Source organism: Apteryx mantelli, chromosome 7 (assembly GCF_036417845.1).
Source record: "Apteryx mantelli isolate bAptMan1 chromosome 7, bAptMan1.hap1, whole genome shotgun sequence".
Classification (NCBI taxonomy): domain Eukaryota; kingdom Metazoa; phylum Chordata; class Aves; order Apterygiformes; family Apterygidae; genus Apteryx; species Apteryx mantelli.
In genome coordinates, this window is record NC_089984.1 from 22,176,783 (window position 1) to 22,196,403 (window position 19,621).

Sequence of the window (19,621 nt, forward strand, 5' to 3'; positions counted from 1 at the left end):
CACTCCAGTGTTGTGCACATTTTCTGTTGTTCTGCAGCTCAGAGCTTTAGGAAGAGTGGAGAGTTTAACTGCCAAGGTGCTGTGCCCTTCTACCAACCCCCGGCTCAATACACCAGGATACTCCAGCAGTGTGCTCTGACTGTGGGGGAGCACGGAGGGACTTGCCCTAACAAATAGTCAGCTCATCCTCTGGGCTGCAGTGGAAGCTGGCCATCAAGAGGCTAAACAGAAACGGTTCCCATCATGGGCAAAGTGGAGCTGTAACATAATTAGATTGCCCTATTTTTGGCAAGAATTTAGTGTCAGCTGTAAAGTTTCTGGTGTTATGCTGGTGTGTACTCATACTCAGCCAAGACTGAGGGCAGAAACCAGCACTGAAGAGTAGATGATGCCCTGTGGCATTTGAGCATGCAGTGCTTGGGCAGGCAGAGTGCACATGCCCCCTGCAGACCTCAGTGCCAACCTGGCTGACTTCAGAAAAAGGAGTGTTTTCTGTCTGATGAGGAAGAAATCCTCATTGCCACTGACCAGAATCAGACATTGGAAGGGCATGACACATCCTGGACTAATCCTAGCCATGGATACAGACAACCACCCATACTTTCCTCCTGACTTTTTCTGCTTTGTCTTGCGAGAAGCTCCACACAGAGAGTGAAAGCTATAGGTGCCTGTTGAGATTGAGAGGCACTGATGCCTGTCAATAGGTCTGGATATATATAGCTGTCATTCCCTAGCGATACATCTGGAAATCGACATATGTTGAAGCCTCCTGATATTGAGGACAGTCAATGTTGATAGTCGTTGGTGTGTACCAAGAGCAAAATCAGTCTGAGAGGGAAAGCTATAGATGCCGGTCAAGACTGAGAGGTATCGATACCTATCGTTAGGGATTGATATAGGTATGGAAACCAATAGGCATCGATGCCTGTCGATATTGAGAGGTATGGATGTCAGTAGTCGTCAATGCCTACTGAGGGGAAAATCACTTCTAGAGCGAAAGCTACAGAATCACAGAATGGTTGAGGTTGGAAGGGACCTCAGGAGATCATCTAGTCCAACCCCCCTGCTCGAGCAGGGTCACCTAGAGCACATTGTACAGGATCACGTCCAGGAGGGTTTTGAATATCTCCAGAGAAGGAGACTCCACAACCTCTCTGGGCAACCTGTTCCAGTGCTCTGTCACCCTCACAGTGAAGAAGTTTTTTCTCATGTTCAGATGGAACTGCCTGTGTTTCATTTTGTACAGGTGCCTCTCAAAATCAAGGGGTATCGATGCCTATCAGTAGGGCTGGGTATGTTTACATACTGCCTGGGGCTGAGGTGCCTGGGGCAGCGTCGGGAATCCTGAGAGCAACCTCTAGGGCTGAGGCGCCTGGGGCAGCATTGAGTGTCCACAAGTCACCCCTAGGGCTGAGGTGCCAGGAGGGGCATTGGGGGTCCTGTGAGCTTCTCTCCCCTCCCTCCCAGGGCAGCGTTGGGGGTCCCATGCCCCCCCCCTCCCAGGGCTGGGGCACCCGGGGCGGCCTCAGGGGCGTGTGAGACAGCGATGCCATCCCTATCTCTAGGATTCCAGAAGACTCCTACAGGCTTGATAAGGGGAAGGGTGTTTAAAAACTTGGAGTTTGTTTGACTTGTGTGAGCAAAAATTCTAAATGTTGTGTAATGGCAGTGTGATGCACAGGATAGGAAAGTCCCATTAACAAGTCCTAGTTCTTTTACTGCATCCTGCTATTACTTATGTACACTTCCACCATTTCTTGAACATTTTTGCTGCTGTTACCTTCTCTTCCTCACCTTCCACTGCTTCCAAAATCATTGTCTCCTTCCAGTGTCCTTAGACATTTTTGTCCGTGTGTATGAATCCTTCCACTGCCTGCCCATTGCCCTTTTATATCCAGCCCATCTCTCTGGTTTGTATTTCTAAGGCTTGACTTCTATTTACACCCCTGTTTTTCTAAGTTGTCTCCAAACTGCTTGCTGAAATCTTGTCCACTTTAGATGATTAACTCTTTGAAACCATTGCTCAATTGAAAAGTGCTTTCATAGCAGCACTGCTGCCCTCTGATCCTGGGGACAGTCCTTTGACTGTTTGGAGTTCTGTCAGCTAATGGCAAAGCTCAGTTTTTCCAGATACCTCGTTGTTTGGGGGATGCTACATTTTTAAACTGTGTTTACAAACATAGTTTCTTCTCAGAGTGCTACATCTTAATTCGGACAATTATGGTGCAAAGCAAAAGCTAGCAGAGGAAACTGCAGGAAAGGAGACTGGAATGGAAAGAATGTAGACTGGAAATACAGGCAGAATTGCACTTTAAACAGTTTTCACTAAACAACTGCAATCAGGAATGGATTGAAAAAAATTGACAAATTCCTTTCTACATTGGTGTTTGGATTTTGGAATAAAGAGGTTTCATGTGCTGTCACAGAAAAAAATAGAGGAATGTATTCTTTTTGGTGCGAGCTCAAAGGAGATGAAGAATCAACTGAAAGGTGGTGAGTGCTGTAATGTAATTTTAGTGCGTCAAGTCTCTCAAACTCTGTAACAAATTGCATAAAAAACAATCATACTATCAATGACTGTTGGCATTCACATGTTCACAGCACTACCATCTAAGTTTGTCTCAGGATATACTTTTTCTAGACTTGGATTTCTCTTTCATTTGTATAGGTCTGACTCACTGTTGTTCCAGAGGACACTGGTCAGACATCACAGTAGTTTGGATTTACTTACCTCTTCTTGTTCCAAATTACACCAAGAACTTCTGCAACCGAAACAGAAGAGAAATAATTATCAGGTGTATTAATGTGTCAGTATGACAGTTTATTGTGGAATTGGTGTTTTCCTTATTAGCATGAAGCTTTCAAACAGGAGAAAGGTCGGTCTATTAAAAAATAAGCCCAGGCTGTAAACAAGTTTGACACTGGAACTTGGGAGTAAATGCAGAATCTGAAGCAATGCTAATTTTAATCAGATTTGATTTAAAACAAAACCAAAAAAACCCCGTCTGCTGCGTGTGTTCAGATGACCTAGACTAGAGGTAAGATCGAAGTGCTTAGTTCCTAGAAATGCCAGCAGTTGAAACTCCTTTGGAAAATCTGCTTGTTACAGAGCTTAAAACGTTCTGAAGGTGTGGCCCCCCGCTCTTTCACACCGCCCGTGCGTGCAAAGCAGCTTGTTGGCTTTGCACCGCTTGTCTGGTTGTGCCCAAAGCCCAGCAAAGGCTGCTGCAGCGGCAGCGCCAGCCCGGCGCCCCACCACACTGGGCTGCGTTGTCCCCGCCGCGCGCTGCCCGGCCTGTGTTCGTCCGCCCGGCCGTGGGGGCTGCCGGGAGAGGGAGAGGGAGAGGGAGGGTCGGGCCCGCTGACCACAGGCGGGCAGAAACGCAGGAGGCAGTTTTAGGAGTGCCGCAGCTGCTGGAACAAAGTGCTGGAGCACAAACTCTCCGTAGTGAGCAGTCGGTGAAAGGGCAGGAGCCTGGATGTGCTGAATAGCACGGAAAGACGCGGGGCCTTGAGGAGGCAGCCGAGGCTGCATTTCGGTTTGTAGGCAGAGGAGATCCCTAGAGACTACAAGTCCCAGCGTGCAGTCCTACTCCTCAAGTTGCACAACCTGTGATGGGGCCGAGGCAGTGGGCAGCAGCGGGGAGCAGGGGTGGCAGCGCCGTGCCTGGGGCCGCACTCCTCTGTGCAGGCCAAGGTGGGTGACCTGCCCGGGCCAGCTCATATCCACCGAAGAAACATAAAAAGCTGCAGGTTTCATGAGCGCTGGCCTCCGAAAGCTGCGCGTCTCCAGGGCCCAAGGGGTACGTGCTCCCGCTGGCTACGCCGCTGCCGTTTCAGGACTGCAAAGGCATGCCCGCAGGCAGCAGCGTGGTGGGAGGGCGCATTGTTGCCAAGTTATAGATAGGGAAATGTGGCTTCTGCTCCCTTGCCACAAACTTGCTGCTCTACCAGAGGAAGTCACGCTTCCTCTTTTATTTTCAGTTTTCCACCTAAGAAAACTGGAAACTTCTTTAGGCAGTGGGGTTGGTGGGCAGCTGCTGAACTTAATAACCAGTTGAGCAATCTGTCAAAAGTGTCTGGAATAGGAGCGGTCAAGCTAAAGGGGCAGAGCTTGTACGTGGCCAGTAGCTTATACTGTTACATAGTCAAGGTGACCACTAGCCATTTGGCAAAAGCATGAAATTAGTCAACACAGTGGTGCAAACAGCCTTGTTGCCAGAAGGGAAGGCTGAGCTGTTGCTAGCCCTGTTCCCTCACTTAAAGCACACCAAGTCTGTCCTGTCGAGGGGGGGGAGCAAGGCCTTCCTCGCCTGGCTGTTACACAGGGCTGCACCTCCTGCCTCAGCACCGCGTTGAGAAACCTGCTAACTGAAGGTGACCGCTGCCACGCGCCCGCGGGTGCAGCAGGCAGTCGGGGGGAGCGTGTTCCCCAGCACCCCGCAGCCAGGTGCTGCCAGGGGGTTCAGCCGTGACGGAGGCGGCTCCTGGCCGCAGCTCCAGGGAGCCGGTGTTAGTCGTTGCATAGCGCCTGCTGTCCTCGGAGCCGACCCCAGGCCCGGGGGGACCACGCCTGCCGCGGGACCCTGCTGAGCAGGGGCCTGCAGGGACGAAGCAGACCGTGCTCCTCGGGGTGCTCCGACCCCAGCCGTCCTGCACGCCGTCGCCTGCCCCGGGGATGCAGCCTGGGGAGGAGGCAGGGCCTCGGGGGGCTCCTTGCGAGCCCTGCCCCGAGCCCTCTCGCTGCCTGCCGCTCCCCCTCCCCGCCGGGGCCGGCGCATCCCCCCGACGGGGGGGTCCGGGGGCCGCCGCGGCCCCGGCGGCAGCGCGGCCGCCACGTGGCGCCGGGGCCGCGCCGCCCCCGCTCCCCGCCGCCCCCACCTCGCCGCTCCCCGCCGCGCCGCGCCGCGCCGGACGGGGCGGGCCCTGCCGCCGAGCGGGACCCGCGGGGCGGGCCGGGCCGGGCTGGGCTGGGCTGGGCTGGGCTGTCCCGGCCCGGGGACCTCGCTCCGCCCGCCCGCCCCGCGCCCAGCCGCGCCGCGCCGGTCCCGAGCGCCGCGCCCGGCCCCGGCCCCGGCGCGGCCCATGGGGAGCGCGGCCCGGCGGCGCCCCGGCAGCAGGAGGCGGCGGGACGGCGCCGCTCGCCCGTAGCCCCGCGGGGCATGCCCGGCTCCAAAATGCCCGCCTGGGGGATCCTGCCCGTCACGCTGCCCGCCTTCACCATCACCGGCATGTGGATCGTGTGAGTGCCGCCGCGCCGCGCCCCGGCCGCCGAGCGCCAGGACCCCGCTGCTCGGGACCCCCCGGCGGCGGCGGCCCGGGACCCCCCCGCGGCCCCGGGACCCCCGCTGCCGCGCTCCGAGCCGCGGGGCCCCGCGGAGCCGCCGCCGCCGCCGCTTCCCCCGCTGCCCTCGGGCGCCGCCGCCGCTTCCCAGGGCGGGCCCGAGGCGTCCGGCCTCCGAGCCGCCCCTGGCCCGTCGCGGTGGCGTTTGCGCCGCTCCCGAGCGCGGCGGAGGCCGAGGGGAGCCCGCGTGGTGCCTCCTACTTACAGCCCCGCTGCTTACCGGGAGCGCGGTAAGCGTCGATGCGCCCATCCCGGCTGGCGCTGCGAAGCTGCGCAGGGGCCGCTGCGCGCTGCCGGAGGGCTGGCAGCACGGGGTCCGGCCGCGTCCGTCGGGGCGCTGCCGCGTGCTCGGTGGCTCGCGCGCCTCGACGGCCCCGCCGCGGCGAGCCCTGCGCGGGTGGCGTGCCTCCTCACACCCGAGCCAGGCGGCCCCCGCCTCGCACCTCGCCACCCCGACGGACCGCGTGCGCGCGTCCGGCCGTGGTCCTAGCGTGCGCTCGGGCGGCACCAGAGTGGCCCCGGAAAGGAGCCCCCGGCTGCTGCCTCTGAGCTGCCCCCTTGTTCCCAGGCAGGGTGCCCCTCCGAAAGGCACGTGGCCCTGCAGCGTGAGGGGCCCTGGCTGGTGTACGCAGGCCGGTGCCGCCACGTCCCCCCGGATGGCCGCTGGCGCCCTGTGGCGTGCCGCTGGGCCCTTTCCTTGGCGTGGCGGGGGATGGCGAGGGGCAGGGGCACGTGCTGGCAGGGCAGCCAGTGGGGCCAGGAGGGAGCCGGTGCTGTCAGCACAGCTCAGCCCGGTCTAGGGGACTCCCTGCTTCGAGCTGTCCCCGCAGGCACCAGGGGGTGAGGGATGGTGCCCTCGAGCCTGGAGGAGCGCGGCTTGGGAGGCGCTGCTGGCCCTCGGTCCTTGTGAGGCGGTCTATCCCGAGTGGGGCTGGGAGGGGGATGCTCTTGTGCCCCTTTTCTGTTCCCAATAGCTCCTGCAGCCCCCGGGGTGAGGCCAGGCCGCTGGCCCCCCGTGGCGGTGGGCAGGCGGGTGGCCCCATGCGGCTGGGCCAGACCAGGTGGTGCGCAGTGGCCACCACTGCCGGGCCCCGCTGGCCGTGGCCCTGGGGAGCAGCCCCATCCCGGGAGCTGCAAGGAGGACGGGGAGCAGGGAGCAGGCAGGGGGTGCAGCTTGTGCCTTGCCTGCCTTATTCGCCCCATCCCGGGGGGCTGCGCTGCCCCCCCAGGATCCTCTTTGCCCGGGGCTGCTCCGCTGGGGATCGTCCTTTTTCAAAGCCAGGCTGTTACGTGGCCGGCTAGGGAAATAGAGGGGTTTTCTTAGCAGCGCCTGTGCCTATTTTTGACCGGTGCTGTTTACGGCTGGCGGTGGCAGCAGCTTGAACGGCGCAGCTCGGGCTCCGCTGGCCACACGAGAGGCTGCTGCCCAGCCTGAAGCGGGGCCTCCGCAGGCCTGGCCCCGGCGTGTGCTCCCACCCGCAGCAGCAGCTGTTGTTCTCAGGCGTGTGCAAGTAGCATGCCTCCTTCACCAGTCCGATGTGCCCAGGGATGCTTGAGTCGGTTTTAATCTCCGCTGGTCCCAGTTTAGGCTGGGTTAAGCGGCCGGGGTCTTGGCCATAGCGCTCCGCCGAGCTGGGGCCAGCTGCCGCCGGCAGGGCTCCGTGCAGCCGGGGACAGCCCTGGCCTCGCTGCCTCGGCGTGGTGCCGCTGCGGTGCCCCAGCCCCGCCGCCGGCCCTGTCCCCTGCGCCACAGCCCCCGCGGCTGCGGGGCTCCTTGGCCAGCTGTCCTGCCCTGAGCAAGTGCAGTTCCTGCCTTTAACGAGCAGGCCGGCTAATTGGCGAGGCCGGGATCCTGCCCAGCTCCGCCTGGCAGGCTGCCCCGCTCCCAGGGGGCCGGCATCTGCAAAGGCAGGATTGATGGAGCCTGTGAATAAGCCCTCTCTTAGGCAGCGCGTGTGCGCGTATCTGCCGGCACAGGTCTCCCTGTGGCGAGAGGATGGAGCTGCCGCACCGGGGCCGCGGGCAGGGGCAGCAGGCTCATGAGGGTGCCGCGGACGGCTCTGGCCGCATCCCCGGGGCGGCAGGGGAGGCCTGTCGCGGGCGGGCTGTCCTCGGAGGGGCCAGTGTCGCGCGGAGGCGATGCCTGCGGAGGGGCCAGCCGGCCGGACCACTTGCTTCCCAGCTGCTGCCCGGAGATGCCCCTTGGCACTTGCAAGTGGTTCGGTGGTGAGGGGAGGTGGAGGGCAGGGGATGGAGGCGGGGGTCGCAGGAGTGACCCCGCTGGGAAGAAGGGGCAGAAAGGCAGGGCGAAGGAGCGGGAGCCCTCGGCGAGGAAGTGCTTCCCTGGGGAGGCACCATCCTTGGGCCAGTCCTACCACGCGTGGGAGTGCCGGGCTCAGGGCTGGCAATGCTGTGGCGGGCGAGGCGCCTCGGCTGGAGGACGAGCGAGCCCGAGCCCCCGGCAGCAGTGGGCTGCCTCTGAACACGTTAGTATAAATGAGTTTCCAAGCCTGTCCCCTGCTTTAGCGACGCTCCTAGGCGTGCGCAGCGTGGTTGCTGCCGAAGGCTGGGACCCCACCGGAGCTGCCTGTAGCGCGTGGGTCGTGCTCGTGCCGAGCAAGGTGTCAGAGACCCCGGGAAGCGCTGGGAGCGCGAGCGCGGCCGGGAAGCGTTGGGGGAGCTGGCAGCCCGCGGTGCTGGCCGGGCGCCCTCGCTGCCTCCCGCTCTCCTCCCCGGCTGCGCCAGCCAGGCCGGTGCCCCGCCGGTTCCCTGGCGCCGCCCAGCGCGTTGGCCTGCGCCGGTGCAGAGCTGTCGAACTCGGGCTTTGGGCAATCCCCCCCCGGCCCCCCGCCTGAGTGCTTCTGCTGCTTGCTGTGTGCCCTCGCTTGTGTTTAGCTGAACTCCATGGTGAAATGGAGCCGGTCTGCCAAAACACGGGCTGGTTTTCAGGCGTCTCTTAGCTCCGGGAACTGGCCAGCCGCAGGGTCAGGCGAGGTCCAGCGCCGGCTGGAGGGACGGACGGGGAGGAACCACAGCCGGCCTGGCCGTGATCAGATTAAGCCTTGCGCAGCGCGGGCGGTGGCGAGCTGTGCCGCGGGTGGCAGCCCTGCGGGGCGAGCGGCTCCCGGTGCGCGCCGGAGCGGCGAAGGCCCCCGGGGGAAGCGGGCGCGACCGACGGGCGGGAGGCTCTGGGGGACGCGTGTCCCGCACCCCCGATGGGAGGTCGCCGGGGAGGCGTGCACAGGGGCCGCGTCCCGGCCGGCGCCACCGCGGCCGATCTGGACCAGGAGGGTCGGCCTGGGACATGGGCCCGGAGCAGGGGGCAGCGGGGCAGGAGGCTGCGGTAACGCCGCGTTGTTTTCTCTCCTCCAGGTACGCCATGGCGCTCTCCAACAACCACATCTGCCCCGTGCACAACTGGTAAGGAGCGGGGCGGCGGGGGCCCTCGCCGCGGACGGGCTCGGGGAGAGGCCCCGGTTGTGCCCGGTCGCCTGGACCGCTTTATCCGCACGCGGTGGCGGCTGGCGGGCGAGGAAACCCGGCTGCCCACCACCGGCCCCGCTGGTTGTGCAGGGACGCGCAGCCGCCCAGGCGCTGCCTGCTGGCAGGACGGGCCCCGCGCTGGCAAATCCTAGAGGATTTTTGGGCTGAGCTGAGCTATATAAAGCCGCCCCCACCGCCCTGTGCAGGCTTGTGTGTGGTTACGGCTGCTCCGGTGAATGGTCCAAGCCGGGTGCAAAATGCACAGGGAGAAGGAGGCTATTGAAAAAAATCCCAGCATGGAAAAAGTATGAAAATAAGTGGTTAGGGATTTACAGAAGGCCATGTGTCTCCGTGGAAAGGGTTGGGACTAGCTTGCTTTAGATCGAATCTGACCATCCCTCTGCCCCTCCAGTGCCAGAGGGGCTGTCCCGGGCGGCCCGACCGCGGCAGAGCCCTCTGCAGCCTTCTGCGCTGGGGGATGAGCCGTGGGAGAGACAAGGGCTGGAAAAAAAGACTGGTCTGCTCCCTTGGCATTTTCTTCTGAGCGGTTTTTGGCTTGTTGTGTCTCCTGAAAAATGTGCCCAGAAAATCCATGTTAGTTTAATTCTTGCTGGAGTGTTTGAAGAAGAGAGAGAGAAAAAAAACCTCTGCCATTTCCTGTCTGATAGCTTATTCTGCCTTGGGAAGAATGTGTTTGTCGGCGTTGTCTCCGTGGGATAAACAGACGTTAATGATGAATAATGCTTCCGAACTCTGGGCTGCTTGCTTTAAAAAAAAAAAAGAAAGAAGTCCCAAACCAAACACTGCCACAAGAGCAGCCCTTGAGGAGCCCGTGGGGCTCCACGCCTCGCTCGGGTTTCGCGGTTGGAAAACAAAGCCACCAGTAAACGAGGAGACTGAAAAAACACCAGAGAGCAGCCCAGCCCTTTCCCCAAAGGAGCCCTCTTTAACTGTGCGAGTGCCTGAGCAGCCTCAGCTGGAGGCCGCCGAAAGCTCAGCCCCCGGCCGGGCGCGGGGGCTCTTCCCCGGCCCTCCGCACGCGGGGCCCGGGCCCGGCCGGGGATGCCGGCGCCTGTCGCACCCGCTGCGCCCGCCCGGCGCCGAGGGGTTGGGGGTGTTGGCGTCCGCCGCCGCGCTCCGGCGAGCGCCCTGCGTGGCTGTGGTCTGCTCTCCTGCCCGGCTCCCGGCACGCACGTGCACGCTCGTCCCGGCGGCAGCGAGGCCGGCGGAGCCGCGCGGGGGGAGCAGCTGGCCCGCTCCGCCCCTGCGGCGGCCGCGCTCCCCTGGCTCGCGGGCCGGCCGGCTCCGCGGGGAGGCCTCGGGGTCCCGGCCGGACAGCCGCGCCAGCGACGCGTTGCAGCCAAGCCGTGGGAGAGGGGATTTCCTTCGCCCGCCTCCCCGGCGCCGGCCCCAGCAGCCCCGGCGCTGCCCGGCTGCAGGAGCTGGGCCCCGCTGTCCGCGTGGGCTGGGGTCGCCCCTGCCCCTCGGAGCGGGAGGACGCCTGGGCTTTCGGTACCGGCGCTGCCCTTGCCCGCAGCCGGCCCCCGCGCGCGCCCCGCGTCCCCGACGGCCGCGGGGGGCGAAGGGGGCACCTGCCCCCCGGGGGAAGTTCGGTTACGGCTGCAGTCAGCAGCTGCGGTGGGGAAGATGTCTCGGGCCGATGGGAGCCTTTGGTCTCCGTTTCCTGGGGCTCGTGGGTTTTGTGGCCGTGCGAGGCTCTTCTAAGTCTCTGCCGGTGTTTTTTGCAGGAAGCCAAGCGTTTCCCCAGCCCGGCGGCTCCGGAGGGTGGTTAAAGGGCCCCCGGGTTGGCCTTGGCCACCCGCCCCAGGGACCGGAGGCGCTGCCGGCGCCGGGCTGAGCAGCCGGTGCCCCGGGGCCGGGCTGCCTGCGGGCGCAGCGGGCGGCCTCTTCGCGGAGGCAGCGCCGGTGCCTGCTCCCCAAGCGCCTTCCTTTGCTCCCCCCAGGAATTACAACCAGTCGTGCGGCGTGGATGGCCCCGGCTTGTGCTGCACGCTGGATCACATCCCCCTGGTCAGGTGAGGGGCCGCTCGGTGGGAGCGCGCGGGCTGGGCTGGGGCAGGCGGCGCTCCGGAGAGCGGGCGCACGCGCGGCAGGGCGGCCGGCAGGGCAGCCGCACCGTGCCGCGCTCCCTGCCGTGCCCGGGGGGCTCGCGGCGCGGGCAGGGGAGGGCAAGCCCCGCTCCGTGCCCCCTCCGCTAAGGCTGCCCGCGCGTTGCCTTCCCCCCGCAGCAAGTGCGGCACCCTGCCGCCCGAGAGCTGCTTCTTCAGCCTCATCTGCAGCCTGGGCTCCTTCATGGGTAAGTGCGCGGCGCCGAGGGGCCGCGGGGTGCTCGGCCGCCCGCTGGGCGCGCTGGGCCCGGAGCTGGTGCCCTGCGGAGCCGCCGCGGCTCCTGGTGCCCGGCGGCGAGGCGGCAGGAGGCCGCCGCTGCGGTGCACGACCGGCGCCGTGTCTCCGTCTCGCAGTGATCCTGGTGGGGCTCTTACGGTACGCCCACGTCTTGGAGCGCTGCGGGCCCTCGCTCCTCAACACCCTGGGGCTGGCGACCGGCTGGGTCTGCGCCGCCGGCCTCACCATGGTCGGCAACTTCCAGGTAAGGCCGCTCCTCGGGGGCAGCGCGGCCGGGGCGGCCCCAGCCCCCGCGGCCCTGGGGAGGCTCACCGGGGCTGCGGCGGCCGCCTGCAGAGGCTGGAGGTGCCCGAGGGACCGTGCCGCTGCCCTGCCCCGCAGCAGCCCTCCGGCGGCGTTTCCCCCGCGCGGGTGGCCGCAGCGAGCCGGCCCGGCGCTCTCCGGAGGTCGCGGGCCAGCCCGTTGCCGGTGCGGCGGGTTGTGGCGCTCGGCTGCGAGGGATGTGGGGGGTGGTTGTTTTGCTCTGGCCAGGCCTGCTCATGCACTCCTTCACCTCGTCCGAGCTCTGCAGCTTTTCCCTGGAATTCCTCCTTGTTTACACACTCATAAGTTTGGATCCAGATTAAGCTGCCGGTTTTGGTTCAACCCTTATCTCATAAAGCAAACATTTAGGCAACAGGCTGCCCTGGGATCAGTGGGGGGTCGGATGCGGAGGGACCCGCCGCCCCGCGCTGGGCGACTGCTGCCAGGGCAGGGGCAGTTTCTCCCTCACGTCGGTGTGTGCTTCCCGTGACTCCGGGCAGGGTTTTCGGGAGCCGGTGGTGATGAGCTGGTGCGGGCCGGGGCAGTGGGCAGCCCGGGCCGGCGGCGTGCAGGTGCCGACCACGGGCAAGGGGTGCAGCCAGGGGTGGCTGGGGCTGGGGCCGGAGCCGGGCCTTGCGCCGTGTGCCAGGTGGGGACAGCGTGTCGGACTCGTGCAGGACAGGTTGCGGCAGGCAGGCAGGCCAAGGGAGGCCCGGGAGAGCCCCTGCTCCGGGGGTCCCTCCGAGGGGCCGCCGAGGCAGCGCCGCTCCCGGAGGAGCCGAGCTGCCCTTGCTCCCCCTGCCCTGCCCCCCCGGGCGGGTTTGCTCCTTCAGAGGCGATGCCAGGCGACGCGCCTGGGCAGATGCCGCTTTCTGGTGGCGCTGCTTTTCTCCACCCTGCCGCGGGGCGGGAAGGCGAGGGGAGCCGGCGCTGCCTGCTCGCGGGGTCGAGAAGCAGGCGAGCCTGGCCGGGCGCCGCGGCCTCGGTGCCCTGCGCCTGGGCTGCCGGAGCCCGGCCCCCGCAGCAGCCGCCTGCTCCCGTCTCCTTTGCAGCAGTTTCCCCTTCCGCTTTGCGGGAGGCTTCCGCGGCACTGCAGGGACGACGCGTAGCCGGCCCCGGGCCCTCGCCTCGCGCCCCAGCCCTGCCTCCAGCAGCCTGGCTGAGGCAGGGGCCGGGTCTGCCCGGGAGGCTGGCAGTGAGGGACAGGCTGGGGACAGTCCCGGGCTGGCCCATGGGCGCGGGGCATTGGCTGCCCGCGCGCAAACGGGGCTCTGCACGCGGGGGTGTCCCGCGGATCGAGGAAACAGATGTGCTTTGGGGTCCCGCGGCAGCGCATGGGTCTAAGTCTGCCCTTCAGTCGAGCGCCCGGCCCAGGGCGCTCTCCCTGGCGGTCCTGCGGCTCGGCTCACCCGCTGCCCCCGGGAGCTGCGGCCGTGGGAATGGGGCCCTGGCTGGGAGCAGGGTTTGCCCCGGGCCCACCCCGCAGGAGCCGAGAGGGGGCAGAGCCCGGGCGTGGTGCCAGCGCTGCGGTCTCTCCACGCAGGTGGATCATGCCAAGGTGCTGCATTACATCGGTGCTGGGGTGGCGTTTCCCACCAGTATGCTGTTCGTGTTCCTGCAGTCCGTCCTCACGTACCGCATGGCCAAAACCCGCGGGCATTACTGGACCGGCCACTTGCGTAGCATTCTCACTGCCATGGCCTTCGTCACCCTCGTTTTCAGTATCCTTTCCGCAGCAGCATTCCGGGGGGCAGGTCTCCCGGGGCGGGCTGGCGAGAGGCTGCAGCCCCTGCGCAGGGGATGGCTGCGGTGCGGGGGGTGTGCTGCATGTCCCCCACCCCTCGGTCTGAGAGCAGGAGCGAGGCCCAGGCGGGGGTGAGGACGGGCAGCTCGGTGCAGACGTACTGGAGGAGCGGCAGCATCGGGGCTGAGCTGGGCAGTGGGAGCAGCAGAGAGCGGCGAGGGAGAGGAAAGGAGGAGGCTGAGGGAAGAGGAAGGGAAGGGATGTGCGTGCTGCCGGGCGTTCACGCTTGCCGGCGCCTCTCGGGGACCAGGACTGGGTACGAAGAGGTGCCCTAGGTGGGCCCAGGCCAGACCCTTCCTCCCAGCAGCCGCAGCCCAGCTCAGCCACTGGGAGGCCTGGGCCGGCTGCAAAGGGCTTCCCATCCGCACGAAGGCAGTAGCCCTGCAGAGCAGGCTGGGCTCCAGCCCCAGGCTGCAGGTTCGAATCCCACGTGCGCAGGGTCAGAGCCTGCGCCCTCTTTGGAGGGGCAGGTGCTTGGAGGACAGTCTGTCTCTCGTCCTGCAGGGCACCGTGGCCAGTTTGTTAATGAGACAAGTGTATTCTGAGCCTTTGGCAGTGCGAAACCCAGCTAAGATACCTATGGCTGTCTGCCTGGCAAACACTGGGCTGAAGGAGAAGCAGGGTGCAAATGTGCTTTGTGCGGACACCAGCGGATGCAGGGCAGCGTGTTCCTGGTGGAGAGGGGCGCTCCAGGAAACCACGGGGCTGGAGAGGGGCGCTTCAGGAAACCACGGGGCTGGAGAGGGGCGCTCCAGGAAACCACGGGGCTGGCCTGCCCAGGAGGACACCGGAGAGCTTGGGTCTGCCAACAGGGAGGCAGGGCATGGCAGCAAGCTCGGTGCTCGCTGGAAGCCCGGTCCTGAGTGTCTGGTCGGGGCACTGGGGGCTTATTTGGGACTGAGGAAAGGGATAAACTGGGAAGCGAGGTGTTGGTTATATGGCCAGGAAGGAGAGAGAGCACAAAGTGTCTGCAGGTCCCAAAGAGGCTGGAGGGTGGCTTGTCCTTGCTAGCACCTGGGACTGGAAATGGGAAAAGCATGGAGCTGCAACAGGGGCAAATGTGGGGGAAAATGTGGGGGACCATTCCTGGAGCAACTAGAAAGGGCAAGCAGAGGAGCCTGCCTTGTGCAGGTTGGGGTCCTCCCTCCCGCTATCTCTCCTGGACCTGGATCCCACCTGGCAGGAGGCAGGGTGCTGCAGGAGGCTTCACCTGCCGCGTCCTGGGCTCTCCAATAGCAAGCTGCAACTTGTGGAAGCCGTTTGACTCAAGAGAAGGAAGGGGGGTTCCTAAAACGGTGTGCTGTAGCACAAGTGGCTGACCCAGCCGCCTGGCACAGGCCTGAGGGATGCCTAGGAAATACCTGCCTTGTCTCTGTACCTAGAGCAAGTCTGGAGTTAGGTTTCCCTGGAAAAATGCAAGGTCTAGAAGAGCATAAAAAAGTTTTGGGGAGGGTAGCACCTTGGAAGACCTAGAGAGGCAGCACGATCCCTCCCCAGGTACCCCCGGGGCAGCACGGAGGGAAGCAGGGGGCCAAAGGGAGATGCTGCAGGGCAGGGAGGCAGCAGCCCAGACCACGCTGCCGAGAGGGTCAAGGGCTGATGAGCGTTTTAAACTTTGAATGTTTGTCCAGCAGGAGGACTGGGGGTATCGGAGAAAGCCCAGTTTGAGGAACAAGAGGTGGGGGTGTGTCGGGGTACTCGGGCAGACTGTCTGCCCTACACAGCAGGCACCAGGCTGTTACCCTGAGGACTGCAGACTGAGTTCCTCCTTCCCACAACGTCTTCAGAAAATCCCCAGCGTGTCACAGGACTGGGGTAGTGGCTGCACAAAGCAGGGTTGTACTTTTGGGTGGCATCAGAGATTTGGGGAAGGGAGAACAGGGGCTACACTTACCTCTCCCTCTTGTCAGCAGCCTTCATGCTGAAGAGATTGAGCCAAGCGGTGCTTAACACTGTCAGGCAGAGTCCCGTCCCACCCTGCTCTGCGGTGGTTGTCGGCATTGCCCTGACCCAGGGCAGGAGTTTGCGGGTTTAGTATCAGACTGCTCGCAGGTCTCCCTGTCAGCGCGCTCCAAAGGTGGGGTGGTGCCAGCTCAGCACCTCTCAGACTTTCTCACCAACCTGCCCGGTCAGCCTGGGGCGCAGAGCCAGGGCGAGCAGGCTGCTCTCCCGGTGCCGCAGCAAGCCGAGGGGCCTCCGGGGCAGGCGCTGAGCTGCTGCTCGCCTGCGCGGTGCTGGGTGAGCCTGGGATCCGGTTCCTACCGAGCCTCTGTGGGACACAGGGGGCCTGCGGAGCTGGGGATGGTTTAGGACAGCACGCCTCCTGCAGCTGTGCCTCGGGGCGCTTGGGGTCCAGCGGTGCTTTCCTTGACTCAGACGCCCTCAGGTGGTGTCTTCTTCATCCAGGAGAGCTTCGTGCTGCAGCACGTGGCTGCCTTGTGCGAGTGGATGTTCATCATCGATGTCCTGGTCTTCTACGGCACCTTCACCTTTGAGTTTGGGGCCATCTCTACGGACACCTTCCTGGTCCTCCTGAAAGCCAGCCGGGCCCCCAAGAGCTACAAAGCTGACAGCAGCGCGTCCAGCACGGCCCACATCCACAGCCACGCAGAGGGCCTGGCGATGATCTGACCCTGGTGGGTGGGATGCAGCCTGGAGGCTGCAGCAAGGACCAGGAAATCAGACTGTGTGAGTGATTCCCCTGCCTCAAATGGCCCCGAGACTCCGATCGCCTCTGGGTGCGTGTGTGTGTACGTGTGGGTGCGTGCCGGTCAGTGCCTGCCCTCCCCTCCTGGGGGGGCCGTGGATGTGCTGCCCCCCAGCGCCGCACCCCCGTGTGGGGAAGGGCAGCAGCACCCCGAGGAGCTCTGGGTGGGAGGTGCTGGGGGGGTGCTGGGTGCTGCCAGCCCCGGGCTGCTCGGCCGAGGTGGGGTCCGCCCCTCGAGCCTCCAGGATTGCCCTTGCTGAGTCTTGGGAGGTCACACAGAGACAATCATGAAGAGGACCCCTCTCCTAAGGGACGAGCATTTCCGGGAGCCGGAGATCCACCCTCCTCCCACCCCTCCTCTGCAGCAACTCCGGGTTCCTGCGGAGCACCCAGGCCACGTTCGCCGGGGAGGGAACCGCACTTCCTCCCTCCTCTCCCGCCGCGGGGCGGCTGCAGTTAGCCACGCAGCAAGCCTTTTAGCCAGCTGCTACGACCAAATCGGAGGAGCCAAAAAACAAAGCGCCTTTTCCCTTCCTAGTGAGTCGGTGCTGCTGCCGGTCCGCCTGCGCACCCTGCGTGGAGGCGGCCCTTCCCTGGTGGGGCCGAGCCTTCAGCGAGGCTTGCTCTGGAGGTTGTGCAAGCCTGCTCTCGTGGCGGGGGGATTTCCCCTCCCCAGCGCGGCCGACCTCGGCTGCACCGCGGCCGTTCTCACGCGCTGCAGCCCGCGAGGCTGCGCATCGCAATCCTGGGTGTCCTACCCCGGGGCCCTCCCTACCAGGAAGCGGAGGCGTGGAAACACAAAACGTTTGCTGCGGGAACAAAAGCCCGCGTCCAGCTCAGCTCCGACGCCGGATCTGTCCCCGGTGCCTGTACCTGCGCAGTGCCTTCCAGCAGCGCTCAGCCAGGAGTGCCGCGGCTCCTCACCCGAGCCTCGTGCTTCCCTGGCTTTGCACCCTGGCACCCAGGTGTGAGGGCAGCCAAAGCGGTCGGCGCCCAGCCGGTGTCCAGCAGCCCTGCTCAGCCCCTGCCACCACGTCCCCCAGCCGTGTCCCACCGAGGTTGTCCTGGGCAGGGAACTGGGCTGGCAGCAGGCTGTGGGAGGATGGAGGGTGAAGAGTGTGTGTGTGTCTGTGTATGTGTGTGTGTGTATATATATGTATCTACGTATATATATATATATATATATGTATGTATATATATAAATTCTCCCCTTGTCTCTGGAGAGGGGCATTTGCTGCTGCTGTGCGTGTTGATCAGGTTGTGCTTCCTGATTTGCCCACCTTCTCAAAATTGGCCTATAAATCCACCGGTATATGTAGTTGAAAGAGGAGCATATCTGACTTTTATATATAATATATGTTTAAAAGTTTATAAAGAGAGAACAGTGAATTTGCAGTAATAAAAGTGAAAATCAGGCAAGTGTGAAGCAGACATGCCTTCCCCACTGCCGAGGGCTGGGGTGGCTCCCGGCCTTGGGACCGGCCGGAGGCAAGTGGTCCCGCAGGTTGCTGCAGGCCCTGGCTGGTGGCCACGAGCCCTTTGCTGGTGTCACTTGCTGCTGGTGCAGTTTGCTGTTCCCCCACCCAGGATGGTGAAAGACAAGAGGTTTCACAACGCAGTGAAGAAGTTGCCGTCCCTGCCCATCGCTCCTGGTGTCTGCCCGCTGCAGCGGAGGCGGCAGAAGGACCTCTCTGCCCGCGTTTCTGTGCCTGCAGGTCGCCTTCCTGGGGCCGTGCTGAGGCAGGCAGCAGAAGGCAGTGACCCCTGCCACAGGGTCTGCCGGGGTCTGCGGCCGTGCTCAGGGGAGCAGGCGCGGGCTCCTTGCTGGCACAAGCGCCGACCCCAGCCAGAGGGCTGCAGCGGGGATAACTCAGTGCTCCCGCAAGTGCCCGCTGGTGGGAGGGTGCCGGTGTGTGTGCAGCTGCTGGGTGACTGTGACACCGACAGGCCCAGCCGGTGCCGTCCCCCGAGCGGGGCCGGAGGTGCCGCTGGCTGCAGCTGGCCCGTGGGCAGCTCCGCAGGCATGGGCCTGACTTGCGGCACAGTGACAGGAATCGGGGCTGCTCCGGGATAGCTGCCCGCAAGCGGGGTGCCGGCCATGGGGCAGCCAAGCATCACTGTCACCTGCTTGTCCCCTGCTACCGGAGCGGGTGCCAGTGAGCAGGCCCAGCGCCTCGGAGTGGCTTAAAATCCCTCGGGGGCAGGGCCGCGGCGAGCAGGGCTGCAGTGGGGCGCAGCCGGCGGGGGCTCGGCCGTGGGGCTGCCCCCCGGAGCTGCCCCAGGTGAGGGCCGGGGCCGGGGCCGGGGCGGGCGCGGTGCCCGGGCCCGGGGCCCTTCCCGCCCCCCCGTCGGGGCGGCCCGGGGCGGCGCCGGGGCCGGGAAGCCCCGGGAGGCGGAGCCGGGCCGGGACTTTCCCGGGGCAGCGGCGGCGGCCGGGCGCGCTCGCCGCGCCGGGGCTCGGGTGGAGGTAAGGGGGCAGCGGGCTTGGGAAGGCCCGAGGGGGCGGCCGGGCCGGGCCGGGCCGGGCCGGGCAGGGCAGGGCAGGGCAGGGCAGGGCATCGCCGCGGCCCCGGTCCCGGTCCCGGCCCGGTGCGTGGGGCCGCCGTGTGCCCGGCCGCCAGCCTGGCCGCTGCGGGCGGCGGGCTCAGCCGGGAGGGGACGGGCGGGGGCGGCTGTCGGGGCACGGGGAGGAGAAGGCGCGTCCCGCTGCTGGCTCTGGTGGCTGCTTCCTGGCCAGCGGGCACGCTACCTCTTTTCCTCGGTTTCCCTCTTGGCTGCAAGCACGGCGGCAGCCTGGGGCTCTCCCCCGCGAGCCGGTTCTGTGCCGGGAGGGTGCAGCGCTGCTTGCTGCTACCTGTCGCTGTAGGGAAGAGGTGTGTGTCCCCAAGCTCTGATAGATCTGCCCCCCAAAGCTGCAGCGAACGCTGATGTGATAGCGATACTGCAGGAGATGTGGAAACTGGGGAGAGCGGGAGATGGCAAACGCCTGGCCAGCATTAAAAGAGGTTTTTTGAGGGTATGAGGATGCACAACTGGAACAGATGGTTAATAGCACAACAAGAAAGGAGCTGATTTACAGGCTCCTAGAGAAGGAAAACAGAAGATCGGTGAGTGGCTGGGGATTGCCAAAACCGACTTGATAGCCAGGATGGGAGTAAAGGCATTTCAAGGCTTTATGGGAAAGGTGAAGGTTAGGCAGCTTTCAGGGAGAGGGGATTTCTCTCTGCCACGCTCGCAGGTCAGGAAGTGGATTTTGAGGGTGGTGTCTGAATGAAGTGTGCCAAACGCTGTGCAGGGGGGTGGCAGCAAGGGGAACGCTGCAACCTCTGCTGGCCACACACTTGCCAGATGCTGTCTGGCCTCCTCGGATGGAGCAGGGCACAGAAAAAAAGGTCAGGAATTTAGGGCCGTAATTTGCAGGATTTAGCAGGCCCCTGGGGGTACAAAATGCGCATGGAGTACTATTTTAGAGGAGCAGCCAGCTGGATGGATGGAACATGTCAGCTGTACACCAGGGTGGTTCAGAGCTAGGTCTGCGCTCGTGCTGCCTCCCGCGTTTTTGGGGTGTCCTTTCTCGTGGCTGCTGAACATTCCTGCCGCAGATGCGTCTAGC

The 19,621-nt window shown here is 64.3% G+C and overlaps 1 protein-coding gene across 1 annotated transcript; it reads left to right on the forward strand.

Annotated features, from left to right (window-relative positions):
* The first annotated feature begins 5,072 nt into the window (after positions 1–5,072).
* Positions 5,073–18,172, forward strand: TMEM150A (transmembrane protein 150A). The gene is made up of 7 exons (XM_067299979.1): positions 5,073–5,242; positions 8,717–8,764; positions 10,792–10,863; positions 11,077–11,144; positions 11,311–11,438; positions 13,041–13,218; positions 15,688–18,172. Exons 1-7 carry the CDS (start codon positions 5,163–5,165, stop codon positions 15,930–15,932), a joined length of 819 nt encoding a protein of 272 aa, XP_067156080.1. The 5' UTR covers positions 5,073–5,162; the 3' UTR covers positions 15,933–18,172.
* The last annotated feature ends 1,449 nt before the right edge of the window (positions 18,173–19,621 follow it).

Bases quoted from the DNA above. Each gene is read 5' to 3' on its own strand.
- TMEM150A (XM_067299979.1), top strand. From the start codon at position 5,163: ATGCCCGGCTCCAAAATGCCCGCCTGGGGGATCCTGCCCGTCACGCTG. The intron at 5,243-8,716 runs GTGAGTGCCGCC...TCTCTCCTCCAG, and splicing joins ATCACCGGCATGTGGATCGT to GTACGCCATGGCGCTCTCCA. The intron at 8,765-10,791 runs GTAAGGAGCGGG...TGCTCCCCCCAG, and splicing joins ATCTGCCCCGTGCACAACTG to GAATTACAACCAGTCGTGCG.